General features: G+C 32.6%; 2 protein-coding genes across 2 annotated transcripts in view; both read right to left on the bottom strand.

Moving 5' to 3' along the window:
* LOC128546059 (uncharacterized) overlaps nucleotides 1-17,567 on the bottom strand; it is a 160,238-nt gene that overhangs the window by 39,380 nt on the left and 103,291 nt on the right. The gene's annotated exons all lie outside the window — the stretch shown is intronic.
* On the bottom strand, nucleotides 10,957-13,923 carry LOC128550626 (uncharacterized). The gene is made up of 2 exons (XM_053529974.1): nucleotides 13,745-13,923; nucleotides 10,957-13,389 (listed from the first exon to the last, which is right to left on the bottom strand). The coding sequence occupies exons 1-2, from the start codon at nucleotides 13,849-13,851 to the stop codon at nucleotides 12,978-12,980; spliced, it is 519 nt and encodes a 172-aa protein (XP_053385949.1). The 5' UTR covers nucleotides 13,852-13,923; the 3' UTR covers nucleotides 10,957-12,977.

Genomic DNA, 17,567 nt, shown 5'->3' with positions numbered 1-17,567 from the left:
AAGACAAAAAATTAAAAACATTCCCTTTCAAAATGATACGAGAATAGTGGATGCATGGCTAGACAATCTTAAATATGACCCAACGAATTGAAAACAACTCCTTCCACTATCATGACTATGATAATAGAACATTGAATTTTTAGCTGGGAAACCTCATATGTAGACTAGCTCCTATATATATATATATATCTTTTTACATTTTTAAGATTGAATATTCTGAACTGAGCCACTCTTTATAATTATTCTATGTCATGATAATTGCAACATAATTCCTCTGTGAAAATCTCTAAAATGGACTGGCTTTGGTCTCTATGAAATTGAATTCGTTTAAAATGGGAAAATGTAGAAATGTGTTTATTATCAGTATAGTGGCTAGTCTACCTCACATGTGATATAACAATTAAGACTCGGAATTTCAAATAAAATTTCTCTTTCCTCTGTGATAAGCAAAATGGTCGTTTATACAGCTAGGTAACTTCACATGTGGCATAGCACATAATTGCAACTAATTTAAAGCATAAGTTTCATCCGAGATAAAAAAGAATGTGTTTATGGCCTCACGTTTGACAAAACACACAAAGTGCAGTGATTTAAAAGAAATTGCCTTCCTCTGTGTTAAAATAAAAACGAGTTTGTTGCTAGTCAACCTCATATGAAAACAATCCCCTGTGATGGGGGTGCTTATGGTAATACCGTCCATGTCCAGTTTCATAACTAATGTGAAGTTTATTATCCCCGTGTAGATAATTTATTTGAGACAACGCCCACTTCTTTTATTCGTCAGAATACAAGCCATGCTTAGCCGCTACTTTTGCAATAAAAGCTACATTAGCTGTAAAGCAATAGCAAGTTTAACGTTAGAGTTAGAACGTCAAAAGATTTTACATTTTTCTAATTTTTAAAAGCATACATTCTGCTTCTCATTTCATTTCTAATACTACTAGATGAGAAGTTCTAATCTTTAATCAAAATGACATTTACTTAATATGCCATAGGAGTTCTGCTCAACCCGGGGCTAGAGGGCTTGGACGGTAGCATGCATTTCCACTACCGTCCATGAACAGGCTCAATCAAACGGAGCCTGCAACAGTTTGCCCTGTTGAGCGATCTGTTGAGTTTCTACTTATTCTATTTTCTCACGTATTTCCAATTCTATCGAGACAAAAAAATCTAATTTGTAAAAATCTCAGCAAGCACGCTGCAATGTTCGTAATTCGCCACTGAAACAAGAGACTCGAAATACAGTCAGACCAGTATAAGCTGTTAGTGGATAACGATCACTACTATCAAAAGCAACCACTTGTCATAATCAGCCGCATATGCAATTTCCATGTTGTGCTATAAGGGAAGATTAACCTGTGTTCAAGCAACACCCTGCCTTAAACGGCCAATAGTTTACCCTTGATTAGCTTCTTATATGCATGCATTACCAGCATCTCTTTTTGGTCCCAATTTGTCCCTCCATGCTAGTCAACACGGACTTTGGGTAACCAATCCTCCGGGCATAAATGACAATACCAACGCTTCAACTTGCATCTTGTACTCGTCTTCACCGGTAAGTTTATAAAGTTATAACTAAAAGTGTACATAATTAAAAGATGTCAAAATCTTAACGCTTACATTAATCTAGGTGTAATTTAATTGAAAATTTACATAAGCAGTCTTTCGTTATCTATAACAATTAAGTAAACAAGATTTTATTTTTACAAAAGTACAAATATGTAATGTTTAGTACTTTGAAGTGCTCGTATCAGGATTTATAACTTTTTTATGAAACTTGTAGATTAGATTCAAATGGTTATTATTACTCAACAAGATCGTTGAAAATCTAATAATCATTTTTTATAGCCAGAGCGTGTAATATTATTCTTAATTATCAGCACGACTGGTGTCTGATTCCAAAGTCTGTTAATCAAAGTTAATTTCCAATTCCTTTTACTTTTATTCTTGTGGCGAATGCTACCCTTTTATCTTTAATACTTTTCAACAGTCACAGTACTGCCTAAAACAGTTATGAATCTTCTAACTAATTCGCAATAAACGGATTTCTGGAATCAGGAGAGGTATGTTATCAAAGCATACCCCAGCTTCGGCATTAGCACCATCCTAACTGAATGACCATGATGTACTGTCTCCCTGGTATAAAGATTTAGCATCAGCCAGGTAAATCTGCTGCTACTGTCATGTCGTCTTGCTCACTATCCGAACTGGGGAATCAATACAGAATTATGACAAAATCAGTGTTCTTAGGTTACAAATATTGTTTATATTAAAAAAAGCTGTATCATTCTTATTCTTACACTATATCAATGATGACTATCTAATTCACTAAATAGTTGCCCTTTTAGGTCGTATTTATCTCAAACGAACCGTTTAGGATATGTTTGACGCTATAAAGTATAAACTGTAACATGCAACAGTGATGTTATCACATCTTAGCGTTTCACTCTCAGCCTACTTTTTTCAATAGGAACACAACTCGGTTAACGAAATTTTACAACTACTGCTGTTTTGCAAAAGTTTGTCATTTAACCAATGGATATTCCTTGTTAACCGTGCGTTGATCAAAAAATTATTGATATAATTCGTGTTTTAAGAAAGTTAAGGCCGTTAGAAAAACATCACTGTATGGCTCGACGTCTGCCCACCCGATCACTGTCTTAACAGTTCTAAAAATAGAAAATACAATGGATTTGTATACAAACACGATCTCTCCTATACTACTATAGTATTTCGTTTCATTATCCAGCAGATATTAAAAACAAATCTTGGTAATCAATAAAATAATTGCCGCGCGTTATGTATTCCGTTTAGATACAGTGATACAAACATTTAGTATTTCATGCGAATTGCTTTTCCAAAATTTGCCCACAAAAGTCCTTAGACTCAGTAATACAGTCTAAGTATTTCCTGTGATTTTCCTTGCCATATTCTCCTATAGAAGTCCTGAGACAGTGATACAGTCTGAGTATTTTCCCGCGATTTTCCTGTACACATCCTGAAATATGAGTATTTCCCCTCGATTTCTTTGGCTATACTTACCCGTAGAAGTCCTGACTGAGATACAGTGATACAGTCTGAGTGTTCTGCTGTAAATTTTTGGGATATTTCTATGATTTTTTTTTTATTAATTTTGATTTTGAAAACTATAAGTATTCGGATGTTATTTTTTGTAATATTTTATTTAATTCTTTTAATTTTGATCTCTATGTATTTGGGAGTCTAAGCAATGTGACATGTCCAGACATATAACATGTTAAGGTAGATCTAAACAAATAAAGATAAATATATAATTGAATAACGGTGTTTACAAATTGGAAATCTCTTGTCTGAAGATGTCTAGCGCCATATCGCTTTAATGATACATTAGTTACGATGACGCATAAGGACCTTTGAACAGAAATATCTAACTGAGATGTCAAACACATTTAACAGTTAGCATACTAGTTACATGACTTTAATCAAACACATTTTTACAATTAGCACACTAGTTACATGACTTTTAATCAGTAAATAGGGATTAGACTGTGTCATCAAAGATTTACTTAGACACCATTTTTCCGTATTACGGGCAATTTTATGGTAGTTAATTTGCTTACTTGCCAAATCCTGTTTTAGGGTCCGAGACGAACCGATTTTTATGTACGTAATAAGATTTTTAATTGGATAATTTCGAAGAAATCAACCGTTTCCAAATCCTTTATAAGCACATCAGCTACTCCAAGAAAGCCACAACTCTGGCTTCGTAGAAAAATAAATGTTATTGGGAGCTGACAAGATTTTTATTCTTTTTATAGGTAAGTCAAATTCTGTACTCTGTATTTTTTGTTCACATTGTAAAATCTGGATTGGTAACTTTTAAATTTTAACAGAGTTCTTATCTTAATGCTAGGCCCATGTGTATTGGAATTGTTTGTTTTATATCTATCCAGCTATTCAGACAACTACTTAGTATTTTTATTAATGTGTAAGATTTGTACTTCTATAGTTTAGTTTTATACATATGCATTTCACTATTCAGAAAACTATTATTCAGAAAGATTTTTGTTTATGAGTAAGATTTAGTAGATTCTTTTACTGTAGATTTATTACAGAAATTATGTTTTATAATGAAATCTGAACTTAGTCTAGTTATTATTCTCATAAAGAAAAGAAACGTATTGAGTACTTTAATTATCGATCAGTTAAAGCTTTCATTGATAACTTATTTAATTTGTGTTTTTCGTCCATTGGAATAATATTCTAGGCATTGAGTTCTCTTCGTAGGAAAACAAATTTAGATGTATATTTAAAAAAAACTAAAACAAACTGAAAATATAACTTTTAGGCATTCCAAAGCTTATAAGAAAAAATTTATGTTGCATGAATGTTGATTTAATGTAAGAAACCAGAATGGTAGGATTTGTGTATATTAAAATTATTTGTTGATAAACTTAGCCTATGACTTTCTGGTTCATTAAAGGGTTAATCTTGAGGCTTGGTGAATTATTTATCATTTTCTAAAGTTTATTGAGCATTGCTTTAATATATGTTTGACGTTATGTATGTTATTTATATGAATGTTTGTACAAAAGAAAAACCAAAAAAAAAAAAACCTCTGGCTTCGTAGAAAAATAAATGTTATTGGGAGCTAACAATATTTTTATTCTTTTTATAGATCGTAGTATCCCCGCGGCCTTAGCAATGAGGTGGAGAAAGAAAAGGAAGAAACTCTTGTAGCAAGGAGCCTATATCCAACGGCCATGATCATTATACAGAACAGGCTGAAAGAGTAACCATCCTTTCAGATATACCGACAACATCCTTTTTATGCATAGCACATAGACGTACAACATATAAAGAATACAACATAATTTGATGCGTAACATGAGTATTTCCAACGATTGGCCATGCAAAACTTGTATAATCCATTTGCAGCTTCAAGAAGTTTGCCAGCATAACTGTAATCTGTCACACAAAAGAAACTAAAGTTATTGAAAAAAAGCTAAAGATACGGAAAAAGAAGCTGAAGTCATACAAATTTAAACGTTACAATGTTTTATATTGTGTCGTTTTCTTAAGTTTTTACAGTTCAGACTTAGAAAAAATATAATTGTCGTTACGTCAGTGCTAGGTAGTTGTGGTAACAACCAACACAGTTCAGATGCATCAATGGATATTGAACGTCTCGTGTTGTTCAACGTTTTATTTAATATACGAGAATACCTGAACACATGTCTTTAAACACCATAGAACCAGAGGTCATTGCAGCAACCATTTCTCCAGCAATATCGCTTCCATGGCATGTGGAGTCTGTTCTCCAGCCGATGCGCCATTAGGTCATTGTCTCCGGACGTCCCCAGTAGGCGTGGTCTTGATGTCCGTCCCCTACCTGATCGGACAATAATGCCAAAATAATGCCTGTGCTAATTAAATCACTCTCTGATAATATATCCCGCGAGAGAAAAGCAGAACTGGTGATGTTAAAAAGTACCAGCAGTCTAACTCTTCAAATCGTTTTTAAAAGATAATATCTACTTTGTATTTTTTTATTTTAGGGAACAGACTTTAAGCATACTAGATGCATGTTATGTTTTAACAGGAGTTACTTGGAAATAATAAGTGTCTTCACAGTATGAAAACCTGTACATAATTTCTTCGTTGACCGGGTATCCAACATTTGAGAAAGTAGTCAAGTGATGTTCTGATCATATCGCAGGCCATAACCCTCTGCCCTGCAGCTAGGTACCCCTCCTTAAACTCCAACATGCCCCAGAGTAACACTGTCGCCGACCATACCATTGGAAATTTAAACTTTACATGGTCACCAGCTGTGTAGGAGAATATAACTGTATTTGCAAAATGGCGTCAAAGCAATTATATATCACCGTTTGTAATCGTATTTCAAAAGTTGAATCTTGTGAGAGTCTTTTTCGAAGTGTTTCGCTTCTTTGCAATTGTTTAATATGAATAGCATTAAACAATAGTTAAATAATAGCTCCGGAAATAGCACTTAGAAAATGCGAGCTGAATATATTCTTGGCACATTCGATGAATCTCATAACACCAGGCGAGGGGTGAGTAACTAACATTTCCAACTTTTCAACTCTCGCCTGATATGGATTTCCTCGACAGCGTATATCCCGTATTATTTCACCATCAAGCTTGGTAACTAATATTATTACATGATTATTGATACAAATCACCGGTCCATAGTATGTGCTATATGACTGATGTATATTAAACATATGTTTACTGGCCTGACAAATTTAAAAGTTAAAATGGAAAGGATACAACTTAAATCTGATATCATGTAATAAAACATTTTCTAGAAGGATTGCCGTTAAGCAGTAAAAACTATTTCCCTACCAGCTACTCCATTAGTGTATATGTCAGATACTAGTATACTTAAATCATATAAACGATGGTTAGATATTAAAAAATGACACTCACTGTTCAAATAAGATAGAGAAAAAAAACACAGCATGCCATGTTTTTTTTTTCTTCTTTGAATTATACGTATTAAACATATTAATATTAATATCGAGGGGTAAGTGCCAGAACCTGCTATGTGCATTTTTTAAAATTTTACAGGAGAGCGTTTTTTTTCTTTTTTCTTTTTAATAGTAGGGTATTTTGAGATATCAAAACTATTGTTTTATTTACTTTATCATTATTTAATACATGATATATGTATTTTGTTGATATCTTTAGTAAATTAGGTCAAATCCAAAAAAATTGTTTTGGCACAACTAAAAGGCCATTTATTTGCAAATATCAGAATAACTAAAACATTCCATTGAAAGATATCTGGTTTTGGCATGTACAATTCTGTTAAAACTTTCGAAACAATACTGAGCCAGAACATGCTATAAATTGATAGCTGGTGAGAATGTTGCATGTCATAGTATTTGTAAGTGTCGAAAACATTCTATAAAGCAATAGAATCTTCTAGCATATGCAAAGTTGACATAAATGCAAGTTTTTTGGCATACAAATACATTCTATAAAAACATAGATTCTTATGGCATGATGCTTTCTTTGTCTTAGCTTAAGACTTTTCAAGTCACAAATAGCCTATATGTAAATAGCTCCATTTAGCTCTTATTAGACTGTCTTATCATGTATTAAGAATCATCTACAACGTTTTAGTTAATGTGTTTATGTATTTCATAATACATTAATGTAATGGTATGAAATATAAACACTGCATTAATAGAGATATAAAGTTTGATACACATGTTTATGACTGTAATCTATGTAACTATTATTATTGTCACACACTAACACACTAAAAAAGATAATAGGCAAGGGTAGATTTCTCGGAAGCACAGAACACCAAAAACACAGCCCCAGAGCCACGCATTTACATAGTAGGCCCACAACAAAAAGAAGCTGTAATGGAAAAATATTTCAGACGGGTTGCTTCAAACATCCAACAAGTACATATTAATATAAGCTAAATATTGATAAAGGGGAAGGAAACGGTAAGGGGCGAAATTGGGTCGGGGGTAGGGGAAGAATCCGAAGGGGAAAGTTGAACAAGGACAAATATACAAGGGAATGCCATGTTTTTTTAAAAACAGTCGCACTAGAACGTAAACCACAGTAGCGCAGACACTCATGTACCAAAGACAAACACACAACAAAGATCAACTGAATAACATAGAAAAACGAACAAGCAACACATAAGAAAACAATATGGCACCGTTATAGACTCACAAGCTTACAAACACACATACACAAGTAGGAAAAAACAGTCAAGTACCGTCTTGGGATTCGGCTGCCAAAATAAAGAGGAGCCACGAAAACTTACTAAAAGTAAAGGGGACGGGATGCAAAAAGTAGCGTAAATGCAAGGGAAAAAAGAGGGCTAAGTCTTGGGAACCACATTGTCAGTCACATTTAAAATGTAGTGGTAAATTTATCTGACTCTCAGTGTTAAGTTACTATTGGAGTCATTGCTTGAATCTTGAACAGCATTTGGTTCTGGTAAACAATCTCTGGTACTGTTTTTTACTGTTAATTAAAGCCGTGTAATACATGGAAATATTCAGGAATATTACCACTCTTGCATAGTTGCAATAGACACTTTTTCTCTGCGGCTGAAATAGGTAGCTTTGAATGATACTTAACTGGCAACAGTATTTGCTTGTTGTCTTCTGGAGGGAAACATTTTCAGTTTTTCAAATTCATTACCTATAACCTTTTTAAAACTCCTTTAGTTCACTGATACATATAAAAGTGAGGTTATATATAAAACCAAATATTAAACTTTTTATGTAAAAATATGTTGTTTTAAAAACTATTGTCCCTAATTGTTGAGTCTTAATATCTACTGATCACTACAAATATTGTTTTATAAAATTGTTTATAATTAAATTTTTACACCCTAAACTTATTAAAACTGTCTCATAAACCTAAACAATGTTTGGAAAGACAGTTAAGTTTGCAAGCTTGCGCAATCTTGTAATGTTTATAAGGTTGCACGGGACTCGCAAATGTTTTTCAGTATACTGATATATGTGTGTGTAAGCTTGCAAGTTTGCGCAAGCTTACAATCTTGTTATGATTGTGCGAGTTTGCAATCTTATTATGATTGTGTAAACTTGCAAAGTCGTAATTAAGATCGCTAGGGTTCAAATCACAAGCATGCGCAACCTTAAAAGCTTGTAAGATCTTAAATAGGTTGTAGGAAGCGCGCAAATTACTTTGCGCAAGCTTAAATTATGGTTGTGATGGTTCCAATCGCAATCTTGCTGCATGCTTGTTAAGATCGCAACTGCAATGTTGCTGCAACCTTAATGCAAACTTAATTAAGCATGCCATTTTGGTTTGGGTTCTTTCTTTGCTTTGGTTTGTCAAAAGCATTATTTTGTTCAAAAATCATAATTCATTCTTGCTGTGCGATGTAAAACTGATTACATCTGTTGCACTGGTCCTTCTTCGGTACAACATTAATCGGTATCCTTCCAATAAAACTGGCTTTGTTTTAATTGTTTTTCTCCTCCAGATAGAGGTCATACATTTTTGGCAGTGTTAGATGCAAATCAAGGTACTGTCTCCTTTTCCCTTCTCGTACATAATGTGAACTTATGGGTGGAAGATTCAGTATGCTTTTTCACTGCATCTACTTTGAGAAATTACGTTATGAGGTGTTTTTTTTTCCTCTCTAAGCACTTCCTGTAAAATGTCCGTCCTTTTTTGTTCTTCAACGTATGATCAATATAGTTATGCCTTACCTATTGAAGTTTTCTTTAAAAAACGTCTTACAGACTGAATACCTTTTTTTTCAATTTCGAAAGAAATTCTTCTTGACACCTGTTTTCATTTTGATTTGGCTTTGATATGTTTTAGTGTCTGTCTCTTCTACAATTGACAAACATCTTTTTGTCTATCATAATTTGTCAGTGACCAAACTGATTTAAAGAATTGTTGCCTTTGTTCTGATGTAACTTTTGTGTCACATTTTGTCTGTAGTTGCTACAGCCTACTGGCTCAACTAGTGGTGTTTGGCTTTCCATCTGCTGATTTATACTCTGCACCTGACAGCCTGTAACTTTTTTTCACATTGATTCCATGTTTCTGGTATTGCTTTTCCTTTTCTAGTATGGAACTTCTCAGGCATTATAAAAACTGCTGCTTTATTGATGTAGCTCTTTTCTGTGGTGTTGATTTATCATTGGTAGTAGGTAGTATATTTGTTGTTTCTGTTAGTCAAATTGTTCATCTTGTAACGGCGAGGTAAAGTATATTTTTGAGTCTAGATTTTAAAGGTATCTTTCAAACTGATCTAAAATTCCAGAAAGGATGTATAGAAGTTACACTTACTTTTATCAGCAGTGGCAAGTAAATCACTTTTGGTTGGTTTCATTGTGCTGACTGGCTCTTCAACATTATTTGTGTAGAATATAAAATTGCGCTTTGTGTAATTAGCCAGTACCAATGGGAAAAGGTCTGCCACTGACACGCAATCAAGCTACAGTTATTCCTTCATAATCTGAATAATGACAGTTTAACACAAAGGCAATATACTTTTCCATTCTTTCTTCAAGAGTGTCATAAATGTGAAGGATTTTTGCCAATGTGTTTCCAACTAGCTTATAAAAAGCAGTTACAATTAGTAAAGTTTGATTTTTCCTCTTTCAAGATCATTTGCTGACAGTAGTAAGTCTACTTCACTTTTAATAACTTCCACTCTTTTTTTTAAAACATTTAAACAGGATGAATGTTCAACATTCCAGTGCAAAATACAATATCTGCCACACACTCTAAACTTGATAGTCTGTTTTCATCACCTAATTATTGAAAAAACAGTAAAAGTCAACACTGCCAAATAAACCTATCGTGGAATGTCTGCTTCTTGACATGCAAATGACAAACAATCTTACTACCGGGCCTTCAACCAGAATTTTCTATCATAACATAGCACAATATGGCTGTTGCACTACCGTAAAATATCAGTAAGATTTAGGTCCTATCTTTACATGACTTTTTCTGGCTCAGTTGGGTTAATGCATAATATGTAGAAAACTGCTCTGCTAAAACGTGCTATCTTTACATAACATGTTATGGATTTTGAAAAATCCTTCCAAAGCCTTAAAATGCAGTCTACCAAAAGCAGCTATTAGTATATAGATTGTTTTGGTTCATTTCAAATATTAAGATAAACTTACTTTGATAACATGCTATGTAATGAAAACTGTTTTTGGCATAACTTATTAACAGAGATTCTGCAATGACTGGTTTGATCCCAGTTAAATAACTTAGGAAAGAAATATGATATAATGACGCAAATTGGTGCAAAATGTGCAGCTTGAAAAACTCTACCAGAAAATGCAAAAAAGTGAAAAACGTAAAATATGGTACATAGCACCTTCTGGCACTTACCCCTCGAATTATGTTTAATACGTATAATTCAAAGAAGAAAAAAAAACATGACATACTGTGTTTTTTTCAATTTTATTTGAATAGTGAGTGTCATTTAAAACGTATGTGCTTTGGTTAACAAATTCAGCAGAGATATATTAAAACATAAAGCGTTTATCACAGACAATGTGTAACAGATAACAGATATAAAACATAACATGCGCATACAGGCTTAAGAAAACTGCATGTATATATTCATTTTACTTGAATAGTATCATTTTATCTTATATTTAAAGAGGATAACAAATTTTGGATATAGCCAGTCTAACAGGTCCTGTAACGTAATAATGTAAATCAAACCTACGTTAAGCTGCGCTTAGACAATTATTTATCACAATACTTCGAAAGCACAAAATGCAACCAAACAAAAGAATAGCAAACTCGGTTCCATTGAGTCTGTTCATATTAGTAATGTATTTATTAAAGTGGCATGTGCTTGTAAAGACACGTGCCTATAGTAACAACAAGTAAATAGGTAAAATACATCACAATACAATAGCCCCAATAGGCCAATAAGTTACTTTCAAACAAAAGTTTTATCACAGTTTTACTTGGTTTAAAAACATGGTTAGAACGTTACTGATTATCTAAAGAAAATTCAACACATATATCATAATTGATTTGAAATATTAACAACAAAATATTTAATTGCAACTTTGATAATTTCAATTATATAAAGAGTATTTTAGTGTAAAAATACTTGAAATAGAACATATTTTCATGTCGGCGTTGAATGATACTTAAAAGTGAAAGTTTTTTTTTGGTAAAGTGCCTGCGATATGCATCACAGAATGCCGACGTTACGAGTGATTGAGTCAATTTTTACATGTTAAATGGACCGCAGAACATCTATGATACACCTCGCACAAAAAACATCTATGATAGATCTTGTAGGAAAGGCACTGTATTTAACAGAAAAACGAAAAACAACATAAAAACGATATAATTAAACAAACATAACCAATGGTAACATGAGCGTTTGAAACCGTTCGTTAAATAGTTATATGAATATAAAAAGGACTGACAATCAGCAAATCCTATTATTCTTCATTCAGTAAGAGTATGCATATGTATTTAGCCTCTCAAAACGTTTTTTTTTTCAAATAAAGACCAAGTAAAATCTGACCAAAACAATCAATATTTACAAAACAAAACAAGTGAAAATAAAACAGCAACGTATAAATATAACTTATATCTATAATATTTTGATAGTCTTGTAATGTATAATACAAAATAATAACAATAACAATAATAAATATTCACTATTTAAAGGTATGGCACATGCATCCTAAGAGTCTTTATTTATCATTTTCATGCATTTTAAATGACCAACCTCTAGATATAAATTTTCAGAAAACGTATTTTTAGATAGCATAATCATAATGTTATTGTGTGTGCTTTATATCGATAAAAGGTATTAATAACTATCAACAAACTTGAAACTTGGAGTAAGTCCAAAATAAAGAATATGGTTTTGTTTTACCTATCGATTGCAATGATTTTATGAATATGGTTTTATCAGTTCAGTTAAACATAACGCACACAAGTGTATAACGTCTATTTTCATATACATATTGGTTTCCCCGTAGGTTTGTATTTAGTTTAAAAAAACAGGCAATGTGTTATTCAGTTACTCTTCATACATAATAAAAGTCAATAGGTTATAACAAAAGGTAGCAATTTTATGATATAGTATTTCTTATAATCTATTCTTAATAGTGAGCAAATGAAACATAACATGACAGTAGTGTTATTAAAAAGTAGCCATACAAAAATACAGTAATATAAATACCTTCGTAAATTCATTTAATATAAATCAAATATGTCAGCTGAACATCACAATATGGTCTAATGAAATATTCATTGAAAGGCGAAAGTCATTTTGCAAATGCAAAAAGTGTATGATACCTTAGGGTATACTAACCAAATTGCATGCTGTTATGTCAATCTGAAAACTTATTATGTTATTAAATATAATCTCAAACAAAGAAACAAAGAAACAAATTATTTTAAATTATACATACAATCTTAAACAATATTATAATTATGCCCAATATAAAGCACGCGTGCTAAGCAACCGTAAAGTCAGAGTCATATTCGTACTCATCATCTAAATCATCAAACCCGTAGTCATCGGAGTCAACGTCATCATCAGAATCGGAATAAAACGACCCTATGCTGTAGAAACTACTTTCTGGCCAAGTGCACGAAAATGTGCCGTCAGGATTTGATCCCGTACCATTTGGTTTCAGGTACCATGTTCCACCAGGTCCGCCGGCGCCTCGGACTGATATTGATGTGCCGCCATTGTCTGTTGTCATTTTTTGTGACGGAATGTCTCCAGTCTCAATTACGGGTATTTCTCCACATTTCCCTAGCCTGTAAAGATGCCTAAACACCCACAGACGTCTGTTATCTGTTGTAAACCATTTTGAATCCCTTTTAGACACACGGATCCTCGGAAAGCTTGACAGTAGGCACCTAGGTATAAGAAACATATAAAAATATTGAATTTCACTGACATTCAGAGTACTAGTATATGACGATTTTACTTTTGATATTGACACCTTGCCCCACCTTGATAGAGATGTCCCTCGAGCAACATCATACGGTGTTTATATTTCACAACTTATTCGTTTTGCAAGAGTTTGCTCAAAGACAGAGGACTTTAATAATAGAAATCTTCATATAACTAAGTGATTATTACAACAGGATTACCGCTATCATACTCTACGGAGTCGCACAATGTCATATGGATTTCTCGTTGCGACTGTAAGATTTAAAACAAATATTGCTGATACTGCAGTATAGTAAATAAATAAGTATATAATATTACCTTCCTTCACATAAATCATCAAGAGTTTCTCCGATTCTGTTCCCATTTGAAAATTTGTTTTTGACAGAATTTTGGCAATAATATATTTCCGATGGTTTCAATAGCATTGTGATACTATATTATTCTTGTTCCTTTAACAGAAGTCAGTCTCACACTCAATACAATATATTGAAAACTAAAATCTGTGAATAAAGCAGTTATAACTGACTAGGAATTACGTGATCGGAAATTCCACAACGCCTACTACTTTTATTTTCATTTTCGAAAAATATATACTTATGTCATTTACCTTTTTAGCACAACATGTATCTTTAAAACAATTAAATACAAAATAGAATATTTAGACAGGTGTTTATCTCGTGAATGTATATTATGTATATTTGTATACGAAATATACAGTTATTGTTAAACGCTGATAAAACATTTTAAAACTATAAAGGCATAAAAAATCTCACCAATGGCAAAAATAGTTTTTTCAAGTGGTTCTGACTTAGAAGGCAGGCGCAAACAATTGTATCAATTTTAAATTTACTTGTACCTCATAAATGAATTTTAGGAGTGGGAAGGGGCGGGAAGGGTAATTGAATTAATAAAAGAATTAAAGAGATGTATTTAACGTACAATTCGTTTTAACTTAACGATCGAGCCTGTACCTTCGGAAAATAACGTGGGAAGAATGACCATTAATAAAACCGCCCTCTTTATAGACAAAGTAATGATAAATAGAAGATATAACCAGGAAGTAAAAGTAAATGTTGTTTGTAGCTTAACATTTAAATATCTATATTTACTTTAATCATACAATGCAATTTTGGTAAAGACGATAATCATCTAAATTTAGATAAGTTTCAGAAAAAATACAAATAGTTCTGTGTGTATTTATAGTGTTACATTTTAATATGACATTGTTAACATTTTTATATACTTGTTAAATATTATATATACTGTTATACCTCGTTCAGGTGTGTTTACGTATCATTAAAAACAAATTCTTTTTACCTTGCTTTTGGATTGATGTGTAAATGCAATGTATTCTTGTGTATGCATTTAAACATTTTTATTTCAAGGGGCTTTGTTCTTACCATGAGGCTGTTACTGTTGGCTCTTAGTACTGGTTAACGTATTCAATACAAAATTACCCGATTTATAATTGTGAAAAAAAAAAGGAATAATTTGCACTCGCGAAAAGGTTCCTATCACTTTTAGTTAATAGTTTTTTATGATATCATTAGAATAACTAAACATATCACTCGTCTATAAGATGTCGTAACTTCGTGTACTTCCCATTGTCTAGCAATACATACATAAGAGTCTGATAAAATCCTGCGAGTTCCGGTCTTATTGATGTCCTTCATATAGAAGATTTTCTTCGAGAAAGCTAATAACAATTTACTTAGAAATTAAGGCCTTAGATGCTTGTCAAGCGAAACGAGACAGATGAAAGAGTTACATTAAATATTAAAAATAGTTCCAACGACTTTTTTAGTTAAACAGTGTTTCAGATTTATATAGAAAAAATACGATCAACCATTTATTATATGCAAAGTTTGAAATTTTGTCAGTGTTAGATTAGTCTTATACAACAGACAGCGGGTGAACTACATCAGTTATATCCAAGCATAAAAACAACATTTCCGTGCAGATACATATTTTATAAAAAAAAAATCGAAAACTGTTTAATAGATTGAAATTTTACAAAACTGATTTTCTGAAAGACATTTTTAAAATTCATAAACAAATTCTTGTACTGACTTTAGAATGATGCATAAAGTGTATATCAATCTTGCAGATTGAAGCCGAAACTCTCAAACACAGATTCGGCGGATCAAACAGTACGTTCCACCTGCATTTATACTGGATTAAGTGGATTACATCATTTTACCAAATTTGACGATTGCAGTATTCATTTGTTTGCACGAAATTTTCTAGTAACATCAGATATAGAATATATCGTAGAAGGCTACAATCATAGGTGTTATATGTTATTTTGTTCACTTTTAACAAGATACAGGTGGCTGGTTAGAAAGTTTGCTCTGTGTATTCAACGTCAACAATGACGACTGAAATAGCTGAAAAATCCCTATCATAAAATAGATATAAAGATCAGAAGAGAAGATGTAATTGAAAGAATATAACTTAAGTTTTAAATGTTTTTGAACTTTGTTTGCAAGATTCAAGATAAAGACGAATCTAAGAAGCGAATATACTTAAACTTTATATTCTTGCATAAAAACTACTTTTTTTCACTGGCTCCGCCCATGTATTAACGGGAGGAAAATCGTGTGCAAACAAGGCAATTCACGTGCTGTTAATACCCGATTTTTATTTTTGAAATGCATTGCCAGGGACATATGTATGTATTTTTGCGCACACTGATATTTGGAATCTGCGTCTTGTTTCTTCCTTAACAACCTCTTCTTGTAGCATTATAGATACAATGTAATCCATAGTATGTTTAGCTGTATCTGTTTCCAACCCCAAACGTACTGCCCCCATCAATGTACGCACTAGCTTCTCTTAGAGTTCACTCCCTTTACAAAGCGTCTGTTCAGTTATTGTAAATAACTGTGAATAAATAAGTATCGCGTGTAACTTGGCCTATTCTTCGTTTTTAGGTATTATATTTATGATTTTGGTAAGTATCAGTAGGTATGTTTTTATCTAATTTCTCGAAGAATTTATATAAACAGCTTGGAAACTTGACACTACGTTCGTACTCGTCCGTACTCCAACTGCGTGTCCGTACTCAATATAACTCGAATGCAAAGTTATTATTCTTGATATTGTGATAGAGTCCACCAAATTGTGAAATGATATTAACAATTATTGGTAATTTTATGTTTGTAATAATGAGAGATAAAAAAAATCGCTTAAAAACCTTCAGGATGTGCTTTTGATAGTGTTGTTTATTTCCAGGCCCTGGATACGGATATTTAAAACATGTTTACCGTTTCCAAGAACAACAGGAATGGTAAATAAAAAATGTACCGGAATCGTCAAGTCATGACATATGAAAACAATACATAAATCGTCGTGAAAGATTTTTTATGCAAGAATAGCGACAATGCACGTTTGTTTTGTGTATTAACGTCTGCAGAAGCCCTTGGGATATGTTTGTGACCGAGACCGATTATCCCTACATTTGTTTTTTAAAACGAGCGTCGGTAGTTGTGTCGTAGGATGTATATGTCAGCATAAATATTCACTGTGATGATGTGTAATTTAAAGTTAAACAAATTATTATTTTTAGTACCAATAGTCAAGATACACCTGACAATAAATACGGTTTACAGACATTACTATATGAACAGACCTCTAAAAATCGCTGAAATAAAAGAGAATACTAGGGTTTACCATGTATTCCTGACATAACCGAGACGATTTCCTATGAATTATTGCTATTCAAGCGGACCGCTTTGGCGATAGTCATTTCTGCTTGATTTGTAAATAAATTTTTGCAGTTACACAGGAGGCACAAGACCACAGTTATTTGCCCTTGGTTGACCACAATAAGGAAGTGGTTACGCGGAAAATAGAGTCGGATATGTATTTTTTCTATTCTGGTTTACATTAAATTGCTCTTTTGGTTACTTGAATTTACACAGTACACACAGTCTGAATAGAGAAATATGCGTTATCATAATCTGTGCAAGAAAAATCAGTTCAAGGACTTGAAAATTGAACAGAGTAGGCCTGAAATTGGCATATTTTAATTGATTTTGAAGGAAAACAGGCAGATTTTCACACAATAGACTTGCATATTGGTTTCTTTAATGCTTAATTGAGCATAAATCATCATATCTGAGGTCCTGAATTGTATATT

Source organism: Mercenaria mercenaria, chromosome 18 (assembly GCF_021730395.1).
Source record: "Mercenaria mercenaria strain notata chromosome 18, MADL_Memer_1, whole genome shotgun sequence".
Classification (NCBI taxonomy): Eukaryota; Metazoa; Mollusca; class Bivalvia; order Venerida; family Veneridae; genus Mercenaria; species Mercenaria mercenaria.
Note: the sequence above shows the minus strand (reverse complement) of the source record. Positions and strands in the feature narration are given on the sequence as shown.

Excerpts from the sequence above, each read along its gene's own strand:
- LOC128550626 (XM_053529974.1), bottom strand. The coding sequence starts at position 13,851 with ATGCTATTGAAACCATCGGAAATATATTATTGCCAAAATTCTGTCAAA. Across the intron at positions 13,390-13,744 it reads GATGATTTATGTGAAGGAAG|GTGCCTACTGTCAAGCTTTC; the intron begins GTAATATTATAT and ends TCTTATACCTAG.